Genomic DNA, 18,418 nt, shown 5'->3' with positions numbered 1-18,418 from the left:
GAGAGGGAGGGAGGGAGAGCCGTGCACAGCGCCCAAGCGGCTCTTGCTTTTCTTGCTGGTACAGCGAGCTGGGAGAAGGGACGGACTGACAGGAGCTCCCGTCCACCACCACCCCTCCCAGCTCGCAGCAAAGCAAGCGGAGCAGGCTTGGTAACTGGCAGCTGGGGGGGGGAATGGGGCATCCCAAAAGTGCTCCTCCTGCCTTCCGTGCCTGCGTTCCAACGGAAGGCAGGCAGGGAAGGCAGGCGGCTCAGCCCGGGAGAGGCTGTTGCTTTTGCAAGCAGAGCTACAGCCTCTTTGGGGCTAGAGCGCCTGCGTTCCGTGGGCTCCTCTAAAGCAATTACTTCGCTTGCTTTAAGGAGAGCCAACAGAAGGCAGGCAGGCGGCTCAGCCCGGGAGAGGCTGTTGCTTTTGCAAGCAAGGTGACAGCCTCTTCGGGGCTAGAGCGCCTGCATTCCATGGGCTTCTTCCACCCAGTCACCCCTCTGTGCAAAGGGGGCTGATTTGTAAGGCGCCCGCACTGCTCCCTCACTGACAGAGGGGGTAAGACCACCACCCAAAAAAACAGTGGCCCCCTCTCTCTCTGGGGGTGGGGGTGGGCGGTGGAATGGGGTGGGGGAGGGGAAGGCGCAGCTGCCGAGGTGAAGAGGTGACCTCGCACCCGCTTCAAAGCCTCCCACCGGGTCCTGAATTGAGGGAGCAGGGGCGCCCAGCAGCGAGTCCGCCGCCCTCCGCCGACTCGGGAGTCTCGTTGGGTCTCCTCGGAGGAGGCGGAGCCACGCCAAAAACTCCACAGAACAGTGCTGCTGGCCACAGGCAGGGAGAGGGCGGGAAGGAGGCAAGCGAGCTCTGGGGCTTTCGGCGTGGCGCCTCCTCCTCTGAGGAGACCCAAGGAGACTCCCGAGTCGGCGGAGCGGATTGCTAGGGGCGCCACGCCGCTGCAGCAGTGCGTGGTGTTCCCGCTGCGCGCGCACCGCTCAGTACGCGCATCTTGGGGAGGTGATCTTGCGGACCCCTCTGGCATAGCTCGCGGACCCCTGGGGGTCCGCGGACCACTTGTTGGGAACCACTGGTATAACTTATTACTTTCATATTGGCATTTGGATCTCTTAGGAGTCACTCTTAGATACAATTGGAAATGCTGACATCTTCAAGCCAATAAGGTGTGTGTTTGTTTTTTCTGTTGTGAAGAATTCTCCTCTCCTCCAAGTTTAATTTCACCGAAATGAGTTTATACTATGATAATGTCATTGTTATTGGTGATTATGAGCTTTGTTAATTTGCTCAAAGCATATCGGCAAAAGAAACTCGGAAACAGAGCTGAAAATTGGAGCAAGCCAGAGTCTTAGCAAGGTCTGCTTAAAAGATCTTTCCAAAACAGCAGTGCTGCTGCAGTCATTACGACAACAATGCAGGGTTACTGATGCATTTCTAAGAATCCTTCTTACAGAAAACAGTTTGCCAGCTTTGATCAAGAACAAAACCATCTTGAATAGTAATGTGATTTAGTGGGCTCTTTTTCATTTTCTGAAGTAAACCTTTATCTCTCCACAAATCATTGCTAATCACAAAGCTATTTTACCACTTTTGTAATCCCTAGCCGATGCCTGAACATAAAGGGAATTATCATTCCATGTAATTTAGGAAAAGAAATATACATGTTCACGATCCATGGGCCAAACACTACATATTCTGGATATGTGAAACCCTCACAGGTGCAATTCCATCTTGAAATCCATCTTTTCTGGTTCAGCTATATGTCAAGAAAAAGATTTCTGCCTTTAAAGATTTTGTCCTGTTCTGTTGGCAGTACAATGCTGTAGAATAAAGTTATTGCTGATAGTTATTGCATGATAGTTGCACGTGCTAGAAGTGATTACATATGTATGCCCTGCTTGTAGGGACACTGCAACACAGATTTAGTCTTAAGGCTATACAAGCAGTTCGCCATTCTTAAGCATGCATATTGTAGCCCAAGCGGCATTGTACTAGGTGAGATATTGGCTGTTCTCAGGAATGCATGTAAATAGAATGTTTGTTGCCTGGCCCTACTTATGTTAAAGTACATTTCCTCAATGAAACATTGAGAGTAATGCAGATTCCAGTAAGTCTGCTTGCAGATTAATAAACCCAGAGCTTTTTTTCTGGGGGTACGCATACCCCTAAACATTTTGTGAATCTTTGTACTTTTGTCCATTTACTGTATTTATTTCTCTCGATTTGAACTATAAAATGGTGATTTTATTGAGTCAAAATGAGAGTACCCTGAAACTTTTTTATAGAAAAAAAAGCCCTGCATAAACCTTAAAACCCCCAAATTTCAAATAAAAATATTCTCCAATATTATACTGTATAACATATGAAAATAGGTACAGTTGTCTAATAAGTGAGAGAGTGCTTCATCATAGTGTGGTGGTGGCCCAAAGGGCTACAATAAATGTGATAATGTGTACCCCTGGAAATCATTGAGTGCGCTTCTATTAGAGAAGTTATGGTAACCTGTTGCTTTAAGAAACTGATGATTTTGCAAGTTGCCACCCCCTATTGGGGCAAAAATACAGCTAATATGTAAATCACAAAGATACAGCTGAAAGCTAGAACATCAATTGCTACATGGTGCAAATGGCTACACATTACACAGGTTCCCAACATGCATACTAATACAATGTAGCAGATCACGGTAAAAAATCAACACTGAATCAGCAAAATTGCCAGTGCTTATTGCGAAATTACATGAAATGAGATAGAGTAATGATGTACAGCAGTGGTCCTCAACCTTGGGCCTCCAGATGTTTTTGGCCTACAACTCCCATGATCCCTAGCTAGCAGGACCAGTGGTCAGGGATGATGGGAATTGTAGTCTCAAAACATCTGCAGGCCCAAGGTTGAGGACCACTGATGTACAGGACTGGTGAAAATTGAAATGCTTTGTTTGAAACCTTATAAATACCACTGCCTGAACCATCGGGCGGGGTTGCAGTTTTGCAGAACGATCCGACTGTAACCTATTGCTTTGCAAATGTTTGACTCCAAACCCCTCAAGCTTCTGGGTTTTATTGGCATAAACTCAGGAGATAAGCCATTTTTGGCTTACAACAATAGTGCGATAGGAAGCACACTGCTGCCGCCACTGGGTTGTAAGTCGTGCTGAGAATGGACCCACTGACATTAATGAGGTAGATTCAAGTAACAGGTTTCCCTGGCAGAACCTCATGCAAGGAGTGCTGCTAACCCAACTGGGCTTTGCTCCTCTATTTCCCTATTTCCTCACCTGATTGGCTTGAGTGGGTTGGGAGAACCCACAAGACAGTGTATGGGGATGGGGGGAAATTTCTTCCGTCAGGCAAGGAGAAATGCTTGTGATGATTGAGTGGGGTCTCCTTAGCGCTACACTGAATTGCCACCCACTGGACCTTAGTTACGTCTTTTAATTTATATGGGTGGGATCCAACCAACTTCTTATATCTGTGGACTTTTTGAGTCCACGGCTCCCTTGACCAACTACATTCTTTCTGCGGCACCCTTGTGGGGCTCAGGAGCCCAGTTATGTCACCTCTCACACTTTTCCGAGCACCCTCCCTTGTGAAGTGTTCCCTCAGCCTCCTCTCCTCTGGCACTTCTTTAGTTTCGCTTTTACTTAGTGTCAGATCACCAGCATCCATAGAGGTGAATACCAGGTCTAAGGCATGTCCGCGGCTACGAGTTGGGCCAGACTTATTTGTAGAGCCTAATTGTCTGAATTGTGTTGTTAAAGCACCATTAGCTATGCTCTTTGTATTTGTAGACACTGCATATAAACATTTTATCAGTGAAACATCTGCTTGTTTCATTTTTTAGGTGCTAAATGAGCATTCAGCTCTTGTTCTGCACAACATGTAAGAACTGAATTTAAATCAGTGATTTGGATACTAAAGCTCTTTATCACGACTTTCCATTTTTAATCTCAAAGAAATGTTATGCAAAACAGTGTGCTGGATGTTGTTGTTGTTTTTTATAAAGTGCTGTACAGTAGCGATGGGATTTGTTGCTGGCGGTTGCACATGTACATTACTTATTTCTAGGCTTCATTTGGTATATTCCACAAATACTCTTCCAAGAAATCTTCCGTTATTATCCCTTCTTACATATAAGTTGTGCCACATGTTTAACAATGGAATGCAGGGCTTTTAGATTGTACGTGGGCAGAAATATGAGAAATGTAATAAGCACAAGCCCCACTGATCAGAAGGTCGGCAGTTCGAATCCCTGTGAGGGGGGTGAGCTCCTGTTGCTCGGTCCCAGCTCCTGCCAACCTAGCAGTTCAAAATCACGTCAAAGTGCAAGTACTGTAGATAAATAGGTACTGCTCCAGCGGGAAGGTAAACGGCGTTTCCGTGTGCTGCTCTGGTTCACCAGAAGCGGCTTTGTCATGCTGACCACATGACCCGGAAGCTGTATGCCGGCTCCCTTGGCCAGTAAAGCAAGATGAGCACCGCAACCCCAGAGTCGTTCGCGACTGGACCTAATGGTTGGGGTCTCTTTACCTTTTGCCTTTACTGCACAACTTGAGTACACTTATTTGGGAGGAAATTCCCTTGAGTTTCCAGGTAAGCATGCATAAATAACATTGCAACGAAAAAGACTCCCATTTGGCAGATATCAGAATCATGTAAAGAACCCTCAAAAAGCAGAAGAATTAATAACTGTATGGGATATAAAGAAATACATTTAGGTAAAGTAAGAAATGTGAACTGAGTTCAGTGACCAATAATTCTGTCCTCAGGATGAGGACAGAAATCATGTGCCAGTGGCGGGAGGTCTCATTAGCTGATCAGCAAGCCCAAGAGGCTCAGTGGTTTAACCCACAGCGCCCTATATTTCCCCTTCACTAAACCACTTACCAGTACATCCCGATTCAAGGCCACTGTGGGAATCAGAATGTGGATTACATGGGTGTTTTGGCTGATGCAGCAGGACCCATCTCAAATTGTTCTCCTCTAACTATGCTGTAAATGGTGAATGGGAAAACTGGGAGGAGATGAGCTGGGAGCTGACAGATATACAGGTGAAACTCGGAAAATCAGAATATTGTCGAAAAGTGCATTTGTTTCAGTAATGCAACTTGTTATTTTTTCTTTTTCTTTTAAATTTTACAAATGCTTTCTTTTGGAAATTCCACAGTAATAAAACAAATAGTTACAATAATACAAAAATAAACAAAAATAAACATTGCTATTACATTTCATTAATTACATTCCATTTATAGTTGACCCACCTAACGACAAATAATTACAATTACAACAAATAAAGGCTTGACATATCTTGCTTTGCATGTCATGCATCTATCTCATATATTGGTTTCACCTTTTAAGTTGCATTACTGAAATAAATGCACTTTTCGACGATATTCTAATTTTCCGAGTTTCACCTGTATATGTTTCTAATGAGGAAAATCCTTATACTCCACTTTTTCCCACCAGGTGGGCTCAAAGAAGCTCAAAGAAGATGTCCACATTTTAAAAATACATCAACAGTGTGCAATTATTGACAAAAGAAGCAAAACCTGCAAAAGAAAAAAAAACACTTTAAGAAAACCATATAAAGGAACAGCATAAGGTACATATTTATTTATTTATTTGTAGAGCTTTCTATATTGCGTCAACATATAAAATACCAGTGTAGTGTATATTTTAAGGCATGAAAGCATATATAATATGAAATGCGTAAAAACAGTGGAGCATCAAGATGGCTGTGTGATGCTACAAAGAAAGTTTGCAAGACTAAGTAAGTAAACTAAAGGCATTCAGATGAACACCTAACGCAGCTATGTTTTAGTCAAATGCCTGAAGGAATGCAGTGTCAGGACCTGAGAGATATCACTTGAGTGGACATTTCAGCACTATCCAAAAGGCTCTGCTCCTAGGAGCCACCAATCACACCACCAGTGGCCTCAGATGTTGACCTGAGCATGTGGGGAGATTAAGTCACTGGTATAAATCATGGGTACCTTTGTGGAGCCTAAGTTCTGCAGTCATGTTTGATAGATAAGACTACTCACACACTCCCGTTTACTCCAAGCAAAGAGATGGAGGGAGGTCTTGGTTGGGCCAAGGGGAGAGAATGTGCAGAGGGCTTTCAAAAAAAATTGCCACTTTGATGTTTAAAATGGCACCCAGTCAAAAAAGGTGTGATGCACATGTTAATATGCTAGGATCTGAAAGCAATTCAACAGATGGTTTTTAATATATAAGATATCTATGTGCATAATACTAGCAGCATTCAGAAGAGATTGCTAATTTGATGTTTTGAAACGCGCATGAGGTTGCCACACCATGAGACTTAGAGAGTTCCAAAAACCGCTCACTCTGTATCCTCTCTCTCAATAGGGAGATTTGATCTTTAAAACATTTTAGCTCAAACCAATTCTTTCCTCCTGCACCCTCCAACCCACGCAGTGACACCCTCGAGTCTCATGGGAAGAGACGACACCCAAAAGGTTTTGCTGTGCCCCACAGGGGGGAAAGGTCTCATCTGCGCTGGCCCCTATTTTCTACCCCAAATTCCCCTTTCTCTGCCTTTCTGGCTGCCACTCTCTGCCTTCTCTGTTTGGGCCCACAGCAGACTTTACGGCTAGTATCACCCCTCCTCCATTTGTGCCTTGGTCCCACTGCGTGATAATTATAGCCCACATTACTATGCACTTTGTGTCAAGAAAGTATATTTTAGTTGAGAAGGGAAACATATACGGAACCACTTATCCATGCCCGGGTGTGATGGAGCAGTGCTGTTGCTGCAGTGCTGGAATTTTGCAGCATTTCTTTCCTCCTTTGATGAAATTAAGGAAGTGGGTAGCTTCTGGTGCAATGTTTGCAACAGGCAGAGTGACAAAAAAAAAAGCAGCTACCCAGAAACTAGCAAGATCTCTCAATATTATTATTAATTATTATTTGGCAGGATTGGACTTCCACCAGCAGCACCCTATCAAATCCCTCCATTGGGTGACTCTGCTCTGCATTGGCGAGCGTCTAATCCTTTTCCACTTCAAGCTTCCCCTGTGCACACATTTCGATCTATGCTATTTATTTTCCCTGTAAGTGCCACTGCTCCGCCGTACAAGCTGGCACACACCGGCCTCCTGGGCGACCGCCGTGGCTTCTTTCTCTCTCTCTCCCCGGGAGCGAGATCTGCCCCGGGGGGCGAAGTGGGTGTGTGCGCGCGGAGTAGCGGAGACGGGGCCTCGGGGCCAAAGCCAGGTGGTGGGCGAGGCGAGGGCGCCCGGGGTAGGGTAGGGAGGGGTGGCCTTTGGCACTCTCGACGCCGGCGCCTCCTTCGACCCCTCGGCGCGAAATGAAGGGTCGGGAAAAGAAGGCAAGGGGCAGGCGGGGCTAAAGCAGAAGGTCCGCAGATGATCGCAGGCAGTAACTCACGCGCGCAGCCAGAGACGTCTTCTGCCGCCGCCTCGCCAACTCCCGCCTCCCACGAGCCTGAGGAGGGGGAAGAAACCCACGCGAGTCGTTTCCTCCGCGCAGGCTGAAGGGCGGCTGAGCAAGAGAGCAATGTGGATTGATCCATTCGCTTAGTGCTGAGCGGGTGGAAGGGAAGGGGGAAGGCGAAAAAGCAGCCTCGAGAGGGGAAGGACTCTCTCTCTCTCTCTCTCTACGCCCCCTCCCCTATTTTTTAATGTTATTTTTACACGCAGCTCCTTCGGCGGCGAAGAAGCCGTAGGAATGGGTGGCAGCAGAGCCGCGGCTGCTGCGCCCCAGTTGGTGGCAAGGCGCCTCTAAGGGACTCTCCTCCTCCTCCTCCTCCTCTCTCCCTCGGGGACGCACGCCATACGCGGCGCGCACCCCCAGAGCAACTCCTCAGGCGCGACGAAGCAGCTCGCTCTCGGAGTGTTTTTTGTCCCCTGTCCCCCCGCTTCTGAGGGAAGGAAGGACGGCAAGAAGAGGAGGAAGAGGCTGGGAAGAAGAGGACCTGCCCAGAGATGCCTTTGTGCCCGCGAGAGGCGAGGAAAGGGCGCCAAAAAGCGGCCGCCCGCCTGGCGGACTGCGGCTAGTTTGTGCCGAATCCGCCGCCTCTCTTCTCGCCTCCCCCACCCCACCCGCGCAACTTCCAGGAGCGGATTAGGAAGAGGAGGACGATGCCCGATTGAGCTGCCTGCTGCTGGAAGGTAAAAAGATAAAGTGATGGTGATACCCTTGCTCCTCCTGTACGTGGCGGGGTCCTGCTGGGTTTGAGTAGGGGAAGGAAGAGTTGATTTCTCCCCCCAAAAGAGGGAGACGGGGTGGGTGGGGTGGGGAGGGGAAAGAAAGAAGGTGGTCCAAAAGAGCAAATGTGTTTGTGTGTATTGGAAACAAGGGGAGGGAAACAAAAGTAAGAGAGAGGAGAGGAGAGGAGGAAGGTTGGAGAAGAGAAAAGAGGGAAGGGTGCAGCAGTCATACCAAGTCCTACCACCTTCTTTCTTTCTTTCTCTCCTCCCTCCCCCCCCCAACCCTACAAACTGTGGATTGGCGACACTGGCTAGCCTGGGTGTATTATGTCTGCACTGCGAAGGAAATTTGGGGACGACTACCAGGTAGTGACCACCTCGTCCAGTGGCTCTGGTTTCCACCAGCAGCAGGCGCCGGCACACAAGAAGAAGCGCCAGCGGTTTGTGGACAAGAACGGCCGGTGCAACGTGCAACATGGCAACCTGGGCAGTGAGACGAGCCGCTACCTGTCAGACCTGTTCACCACCTTGGTGGACCTCAAGTGGCGCTGGAACCTCTTCATCTTCATCCTCACCTATACGGTGGCCTGGCTTTTCATGGCCTCCATGTGGTGGGTCATTGCCTACATGCGAGGTGACTTGAACAAAGCCCATGACGAGAAGTACACTCCTTGCGTGGCCAACGTCTACAACTTCCCCTCCGCCTTCCTCTTCTTCATAGAGACAGAGGCCACCATTGGTTATGGCTACCGATACATTACGGACAAATGTCCGGAGGGCATCATCCTTTTCCTGTTCCAGTCCATCCTGGGTTCCATTGTGGATGCATTTCTCATTGGCTGCATGTTCATCAAGATGTCCCAACCTAAGAAAAGGGCAGAGACGCTGATGTTCAGCGAACATGCTGCCATCTCCATGAGAGATGGCAAGCTCACCCTCATGTTCAGGGTGGGCAACCTCCGCAACAGTCACATGGTCTCTGCACAGATCCGCTGCAAACTCCTCAAAGTAAGTTCAAGGCTCTCTTTCTTGTCATCTGTGCTAACCACACATGCACGTTCCTCTCTACATTTCATATTTTTTTTCCAAGTTTGCACTCTACACCTTTCTTCATTAAACGAGATTTCATTGAAGCATTCATGCCTCCCTTTTTGCCTTTTGCTCACCTCTTATGGTGTCTCCTTTGCCTCCATGCAGTCTTCAACACTTTTAAGTTTGTTGGATCTGCTGTGCTTTTTCATTAGAACCTCAAGGTCTACCAACCAGAGCCAGGTGTTGAGACATACTGTATACGTTAAAGGAAAGAAGAGGGTGCCTCTGCCCATATCGTTTTGAGCCTTGGAATTGGTTTTCAGTACCAGAGCTCCTAGTCATTTTAGACAAAAGTCCACTCCTCAATAGCTTTCTTCATTTAAGCTGCTTCATTTTGGTGGGGAAAGTCATTTTGTTGCTGTTGTTAAGCAACGAAGAGTAAGAAACTTTTGCAATCAGATTTCAAATCTACTAGCAGATCCCGATCAATCTACTTTCTGCCCACCCTATGGAGATCTCTCGGCACTTCCTTTCCTTGGTTTTCCAGCTCTAGCGCAGTTGCATTGTCATTTCTCATCAGTTCTCTTCAGCGAATATCCCCTGCCTGTCTGTGGTTCCTTTCTCCTTGTAGTCCCTACAGCACCTTTAAAAGGCATGGATTCCTTCATATCTTTCCCAGTTCTCAGGGCATACCCCCTTTCCACAGGCAAATTCCAAAAACTGGAATTCACAATAAACTCTGAGACATCCAGCCTTTAAATCAAGACTCCCCTACCTGCTTCTTTTTGTAGTACTGTGTGAAACAGTCCACCAGCATGTTACCTGTTTAGAATCCTTTAAATCCATTAAACCAGTTATTCTTATAAGTAAAATGGAAATATTCTTGCCCCCCCTGGAGTGTTTGGTGCAGTTTAATAGAACAAGAACAATATGTTTTTCAGAGTGCAATCCTTCAATTGAAAATATTGATCACCCCCACATCATAAAGGTCAACTGAGTTCAGTGGAGTATGGGTGACAAATAGTGATGTCACATGTACCTTCGAAGGACTCGTTTTTTCTACATCCAGAATATTGCTTTGCCTCTGTTTTAAGACCGATCAGATAAACAGAACCCACAATCTAGAGTTGCTCCAATAGCCTCAGGTCAAAATAATATTCTCCACCGGCCACATCTATGTACACAGTTAGCTTGCTTAAATGTATACCATGTGATCTGAATGTTCTAAAGCACCATATACCGTAGATGTATTATCATCACTGTCCTTGAGGGTCTGTGTATAGGAGTATAGCTACAGCCTTTTAAACACCCAGTTAAAATACTGTCTACTGTACATGGTTATATAATAACAAATAAGGGCAGTTCATGCCACCGAGGCTTTGTGAGATGCAGTGCTGTCTATCTCCTAATTGTTGGGACTGCTCTATAAGCTCTCACGCTCTTCCCTTCCCTAGTTCTTCCTTCCTTTCCATTTTGGAGTTAACTACAGTTACACCTGTTGTGGCATTTTCACTACCCTGAATCAGTGCCAAACTGCATTTTGCAGTCGTGATTAAAGGCAGGTTTGCAAACTGTTTGGGCTAACTATGGCTAGAGTGAATACTGGTGCAGAAAGTAATGCTAAGCTTAGCGTGGAGGAGATCAAAAATAGATTAATGATGAAAGACTATTGTGACAATAAAATCTAGAGCTCTTTGTTGAGAGGGACATGTTCTTCTCTGGTTTTGTAATTCTTGAAGGCTGCTGTAACAAGAATCCCCCCCCCCATTCTGCTAGGTTTCCCCCCAAACACTCTTTCAAGACTTTGTGGTAGAGGCTTAATGGGGCTGAAAGTCTTATTGCATTTTAAGTTGATGGAGATAACACTGGCTTCCTGGGACTCTCATTGTGGGTACTAGTGTCACTCATGAATGAAGATTGTGAAGAGAAAGTTCCATATAGGTTTGAGTAGGTTGCCCACATTGCTTTTTAGCACTGTGGGCTAGATGGGACTTTTATTAATAGTAATTGAATCCGAACCCCTAAACATCAATACAACATCCAAGAGTGAAGAAATTCAAAACATTAAGAAAGAGGTCAACAATAGTTAAACCTTTGTGTGCTCAAGGAGTCACTGGTTCAATGAAACTTTTAGTGACACGCCTAGTTCTTAATTGATTGGATAATGAAAAGTAAATTACAATAAATTTAGGAAAGTGGACCATGACATAGCACACCCCAAGCTATTATTTATTAAAAGATGATCCTTAGCTGCATTAGGATAAAATTCATAACTGTGATAAAAAATGCATGAAGAACTATTGCAGCTTTTCCTACCAAGACATACTTAAAAAAAACAAAACCTGGAAATTTCCACTAATAAGCATTGTAGTCACAACTTTCCAGTTTCCATGTAGAGAAGTAGCTTTTTATCGGCAATGTAAATCAGTAAACTAAATTGCAGGTTCAGTATCCTCATTAGTATTTGTCTGGAGGGCACCGACATATACCACAGAATGGACTTTCATTATTAGGCTGTAATAACCAATTATGAAGTACAGACGATGGAATTTAGCACAACCCTGAATTTAAATTAATTATTTCCCCGAGTTCTGATTTGCGTCGCACACCAGTTACCATGCTGATTGATACATTATGAAGTTGCTCCTTTCTATAACATTGAGATGTCTCTGCATATGATTTACTAGACAGCTGAAGCAGCTTTCTAGAGTTAGGCAGTCGCTCAGAAAATGTGATCAACTTTATAGGAGGGAACCATACTTCGCAGCTACATAGCTGTGTAGTCTACGCTTGTCCAATGAGTAGATTGTTTCAGAATATCTTTAAGGATATATTCATTTTAACTCTTCTGAACATGTGTGGGTGGGGAAAAAGGGGATTTAGACCCAAAGCATTAAGAATTTAATGTTGTATTTTAAATGTGTACAGTGTCTATCTATCTTTCATACTATATGCTGTGCCCATTAACACAGAATGATAGTTGCACAGATGTCATGCTTGTGTGTGAAAGCTGAATTGCTGAACAACCCCAAGAAAAGAAAATAGTAAATTGTGGATGACATACTTTAGGGTGGAGTAAAGGATTTAATGCTTAAGAAGCATCACAGCAAATTCAATAAAGTGAAATCTAGATCCAATGTCAAAGTGGCAGTTATCTTTCCCCTCATCTCTTGACTACAGAGAGCAATGTGATATATGTTTGTTGAAAATAATTTGAGGTTGAACAAATTAGGATTGTAAGGACATCATATTTGGAAAAGTTAGCATAGAATATGCATTTATTTTGCAAGTATGAGATCTCAAAGGAACCCATTCAATCATCTTAATGTTCAGTTCATACACTCTCTCTCTTTTTTTTAAAGAAAACACTGTCATGTTGGTGAAGCAAGGTTCAGAAAACATGAATCACAGTGAATGGCACCTTAATTTGGGTGGTATAGTTTGTGAAGCTAGGTATTAACAGTAGATGAAGAGAGATAATTCACACTAAAGGGCCTGAGTTAGATGGTGGAGAGAGAGTAAATTGCATACAGGGAGATGGAGCGTTGCAGTGGGGTTAGTTCTATTTTATTCTAAAACATATTTATGTGTTCTAAAATTTATACCCAATCAGCAATTCAGGAATGGCTCTAATTGGTGGGTTCTCTTATTCACACCCTTGTGAAATAAATAGGGCCAGGCAAGGATACGGCAATGTTCACAGGCTGTTGTCATTCAATTTGGTGGGGTTTCCCTTCAAGTTAAGAAAACAATGTGGAAAGAAAGAAATTAAGTTCCCCAAGAATGATATTAATGAAAATAGTTGGGTTGTATCCAAATATGTCATATTCAGAGTATGACAGAGCAGTCCTAAGTTCCCCATTTCTGCTTCCTCGTTAGATAGGTTGTGGGGAGCAGGTGGATTGGGCCAGATCCCTGTGCCAGCTCTAGTCTGGCATAATGATCAGGTCCACGTAAGGCCTGATGCCAACTGTTGCTGGCTGTGAGAGCCATTCAGGATCCAGTGGTAGGGACTTCTGCGCTCAGTCTAAACCCTTTTGCAGCCTGGCATACAGATGGTGGTGGTTTGATTGATTGAAGCCTTTTCCATGCACCATTGATTTCAGTGGAACAACTCTGAGTGTGACTTAGCCCAATACAACCCCCATGTATTTGATCAGCTGATATGAATTACAAGCAACTCCTCATTTACACGGAGGTTGTGTTCCAAGGCCCTGTACACATTACTGGGATGTGCTGAATCCCACCCTTTTCTGCCCCCGCCCCGCCACCTTGCAGTATCAGTGGTCATGCGTGTTCCAATCACACATGGGGAGTTGCCTGTAGTTTTAGAACTGCTGTTTTAAAATATTTCAAGCTTAGCCGTATGTTTGGCCAAAATCACCTGCCTAATTAACAATGTCTGCTTATACTGCTGCATGTTAACTGTAGTTGTACGCCTAAGTTCCAAAAAAGAGTAGCAAATGTTTCTGAATACAGTTGCTGCCTGATAGCAGTAGATGCCGGAGGAAATACCGTGTTTCTCATATTATAAGACATGTCTTATATTTATTTTTTCCTCAAAAAAACACACTATGACTTATTTTCAAGGGATGTCTTATTTTTTTCCTCCTCCTCCTGCCGCAGCCGGCATTGCTGCTGCGCCTATCACTATGTCTTATTTTCGGGGTATGGCTTATATTCCTTGAATGCTTAAAAATCCTGCTATGGCTTATTTTATGGGTATGTCTTAAAATATGAGAAACAGGGTAGAAGCAATATCGGAATTAATAGAAACATTCACCAAGAGTAGAAAGTGTGGCATGTGGTGGATAGAGTATTTCCTCAGGGTTCAACTTCTCACTGTATCATAGTCACTGAATATTCTTGGGTATTTCAACAACTTTCAGCCTAACTTATTCACAACATTATAGTGAGAATAACATGGTGTAACACCATGTAAAGCATGCCGTGTCCCTTGAAAAAAAGACAAATTAATATAATAATTGAATATAAATAGAACTGAAAGAAAACGGACAACAAATTCTTAGTCTGAATAACTTCAGAGATTGGTCAAGGGTCATAAGAAGTTCTTCAGCACACACCCCTCAAATAATAATAGTGAAAATAAACAAAGGTAGATGCATCCAGCTATATCTGTTCTAGACTGTTTCCCTTACCAAACTAATGTTCACTTTTGAAGTCTCTCTTGTGGTCTTCTCCTGGCTCTTACCTGCCCAACACTACTATCTAACACTTTTTAAAGGTTTCAGGCCTTTCTCTGTCTTGCAGCTCTTCAATTTTCTGATTCCATGACTAATTTCCCCTATTTCCTAATCTTCTAGTTTGACAGTATTTTCATTTTTCCTGCCAACATTTTAGGGATGTTGCCAATCAGAAAGGGAATAGTTTCTGTTTCCCATTAACTGCAAGGTTCCTAGGTTGTGAAGCCTTGACCCTTCTTTGCAAAGCGCCCACTAGCAAACCTTTGACCTTCCTGTGCTCCACTTCCCCTCTGAACTTTTAACTCTCCTGTGGTAGAGAGCACCTGAAGCAGGAAGGAACCATTTCATAGCAACCAAATAGAACACGAAATGGTGGAACAGTATCATTTAGTCACACACTGACAGAATTGTTCAAGTTCCAGAGCCGTTCAAGGAACCCTTCCCAGTAATTCAGATACTGGACTGTTTCATACCGAAATGCAGAACAATTGCAGTTGCCTCTTGTCCTACAGTGACACAACTAAAAATGATGTACACACTTTTCTTTCGCTTGTTTTAGCAGCCACATCATGACACCCAACAATTCTCCAAAGCTCATGAGCTGCTGAACGTTTAATTATAGTAAGATGTATTTATAAATAATTCATGCATGTTCTGTAATGTTTGGCTCCTTCCCTCCTCCCTTTAAAAACAGCATTTCTGCATGATCTTTTTGTTTGGATTTTCTCTTGGATGATTGATAGTGGGAATTGTTGGCAAGGATGTGACTTGCTGTCACTCTCTTTAAACTCACTGTATTAGCTTGTGATTTCTCTCTCTCTTTTTCTTTCTCCATGTTTTACATAGTCTCGGCAAACCCCTGAGGGTGAATTTCTCCCCCTCGATCAACTTGAACTGGATGTAGGTTTTAGCACAGGGGCAGACCAACTTTTTCTTGTTTCGCCACTTACAATCTGCCATGTGATAGATTCCAAAAGCCCCTTCTATGACCTTTCTCAACGAAGCATGCAGACGGAACAATTTGAGATTGTTGTCATCCTAGAGGGCATCGTGGAAACAACTGGTGAGTACAGTGATCTCAAAGTTGCTCAAACCACATGTTTGTGTTTGTGTTCAAATATTATTCCTCCCTACCTTGGCACTAAAGGCAAATAAAACAAAAGGTTATTTATTAATGTTGATATTGCATTAACACACAGTAGGTTGTACATGAGGTAACCGAGTTGATGCTTTGGATTTGCTTTCCCTGCCTCCAAGACATAGTATGATAATAGGTGCCTGATAGATCTGTCCTGGGCAGGTGAGGGGAATTCATAGGAATTCTAATTCTAATTCCAGTATTTTCCACGCAGCCCTGTTTAGAGAAGCTTTTAATGTTTGATGGATTACTGTATTTTAATATTTTGTTGGAAGCCACCAGAGTGGCTGGGGAAGCCCAGCCATATGGACGGGTATTAATAATAATCATAATCATAATTTTCCAGAAACACTGCTATGGAGACTTCAGATCAGAATACACATTACAAAACCACAAATATAGACCAGAGCTGAATTGTAATTGTGCAGAGGTTGTAGAATTGAGCCCCACCTCTTTAGTAATATGTTAATTAGGGATTTTGTTGCTGCTACAAGTGATGAGTCTAAGTTGTGGTCCTCTGAGTGTTTAAAATGTTGTGCTGTCTTTTAAATCTGTTTTTAGAAACTGTGTTCAAATGGTTTTATTGTATTGTAACCTGCTCTGGTGTCATGATGAAAGGTGGACTTGGATTTTTCTTGCAAGTAATTAATTAGCCTCACTTTGTGAAATTTGGCTGGAGAATGTAAGAAATAATAATCTTTTGCATTCACTGTAGCAGATATGGATTAACTTTGGGTGCGCATACAACCTTCAAATTATCTGCAGTGGTTAGCTCCGGATCCCCTTACACCAACCTTGCATGGAGCAAAGGAGTGGGTTCCAATGCTAGAGAAAGTTGTCTGTCTGGTTAATGCAAAGCATATTACTACAGATATGTGCTTATCCCTCCAAGCTATATCATGCTCTGATCAAGGGGAGCAGTTTAGAGCCTGTTAGTGCTTCTTACCTCTGTTTGGTCTATCCCCACTTGCTTCCTACGGTAGTATGTCAAATATGTTTATGCTACTACAACAAATGAGCCCCTCCAGTTATTCTTTGTGTTTTGTTTCAGTCGAAATCCAGAGTTGTGTGAAGGCCACACCAGTTCCGCTTGCTTTGGTGGTTAGGATGTTGCTTGTTTTGTATCCCTTTTTGATAGTAGGATAAAACAATTCAGACTGTAGTAGAAATGAAAGGGGAAACTACTGGAGCTCAGAAACCTAATCAATATGGTTATTAGCAATTGTAGCTGGAGAATTGGAGTTGAGTGTAGAATCAAAGGCAGCTAATAATATACCTAACGGAGAAAGGGATGGTGCTGTAAGTTGACAGAGATGAAAACGGAAACTGATTTCATGCAGGAGACGTATACATTGGGTTTCTGTGCTATAGATTGATTTTATTGAATATGTTTCAGAGAAGAGAAATGGCCAGTGATATATAGGTAAGGAAGCTAAATCCAAATTACAATGTGGGTTCATTCAGTGTACATTCATTAAACCAAGAAGGTTCGGAAAGTTAATTTTAGCAGTAAATATAGTGGGCATTCTGATACCTTGATGAACTGCTTGCCCCAGATTGAGCTTTGCTATTTCCTTCCTTTGAGCGTGGAGACCAAGCATCCTCTAAATGTCTTGACAATGATAGTGTTTTAACAGTTGCAATTGTTACCAAGGAAATCCTGATTTATAGTCATGAATATCGTGGGGCAGTTCCAAGGTGGAAGTGGCTGTTACCCCATTGAGCCACATCTCAGGGTGGACCTGGTTTGGATGTGAAAACATTGTAAAACAGTGTCTGTAAGCCTATACAGGTACATACTTTCCTGGTAGTAAGCCGTTTCACTCTTTAGTTTGTGTAGCAAAGCAACCTAAACCAGATTGTAAAAAAACAAGTTAGCAGAAGACAATGTTGGAGAAGAGTAGTAAATTTCAGTCTCCCAGTAGTTCTGTTTTCTAGCAAATGCTGTAGGTAGCAGAAATGAGTCAGTTTGAATAGTTTACTCACATTTGTACGTAGGACTTAAAATTGTAAGTCAGTTTGAAGTGCATCACAGTCCTAACATTAATTATATTAAATAATTCTGATTTTTAGGTTCTAAAGGGCTTTTTAACAAATGGATCATTGGGTGGCTGTCTGCAAAATAGGGTTATAGAGAGTTGGTATTAATTTAAAACTTAAGGAATCTGCATTTAAGCAACCTTTAAATCAGTTATGGGAATCCTCTATCCTATGAGGCTGTTTTCCCCAAACAATGACCACCTGCTCAACACCTGACATAATATGTGACCTCAGGCAGGAAAGGACATGAATGGAATCAGCTGCACTAAATAGTTCCTTGTTAGGGAATGACTAGTGGTCTGAGATTATGGGACTCCTATTCCAGCAACATTTAGAAGGCCACGGGTTGTCCACCACTGTATTAAAAGGTATGAAGCATTATTTCAGATTTGTGATTCTAGTTTTGTTTTATTGGGTTTTATAAACAAGAATAATGTTATTCAAATAAGTATACCAAGTTTCCTCTTGTCATTTGTATAATCACAAAGTTAGCATAATAAATGTAGAAAAATATCTACAACATGTTTCATTATTAATGGTCAATGTATAGGTTCTTGGTTCATGAATTGGTTCCAACAATTAGGAAAAAGAAGGGAAAATGAAAAGGGGAAGAGGGGGAGGGGAAATGGTGAGGGGGTGAGGCTGGGTGCTTATGTTTCTATCATTCTACTGGGGGGGGGGGTTGTGTCAGTGTTACTTGTATGGGTTCTCTTGCTATATTTCCTTGGTGGTGAGAGAGGTTGGGGGGTGGCTTAGAGTGTGGTTGGCTGTCTTTGGTTGGCTGTAGGGAGAATTGTTTTTATGTGTGAGTGGGGT

The 18,418-nt window shown here is 43.5% G+C and overlaps 1 protein-coding gene across 1 annotated transcript in view; it reads left to right on the top strand.

The window, feature by feature from the left end:
- Nucleotides 1-6,871: 6,871 nt before the first annotated feature.
- KCNJ3 (potassium inwardly rectifying channel subfamily J member 3) overlaps nt 6,872-18,418 on the top strand; it is a 110,161-nt gene continuing 98,614 nt past the window's right edge. The window contains exons 1-3 of the mRNA XM_035131749.3: nt 6,872-8,149; nt 8,504-9,196; nt 15,271-15,487. Coding sequence (XP_034987640.1) covers nt 8,516-9,196; nt 15,271-15,487 — 898 coding nt within the window. The 5' untranslated portion in view covers nt 6,872-8,149; nt 8,504-8,515. The remainder of the gene's footprint in view (nt 8,150-8,503; nt 9,197-15,270; nt 15,488-18,418) is intronic.

The sequence above is a fragment of the Zootoca vivipara genome, chromosome 1, assembly GCF_965207765.1.
Source record: "Zootoca vivipara chromosome 1, rZooViv2.hap1.1, whole genome shotgun sequence".
NCBI lineage: Eukaryota > Metazoa > Chordata > Lepidosauria > Squamata > Lacertidae > Zootoca > Zootoca vivipara.
This window is presented reverse-complemented; position numbering and strand designations above follow the sequence as displayed.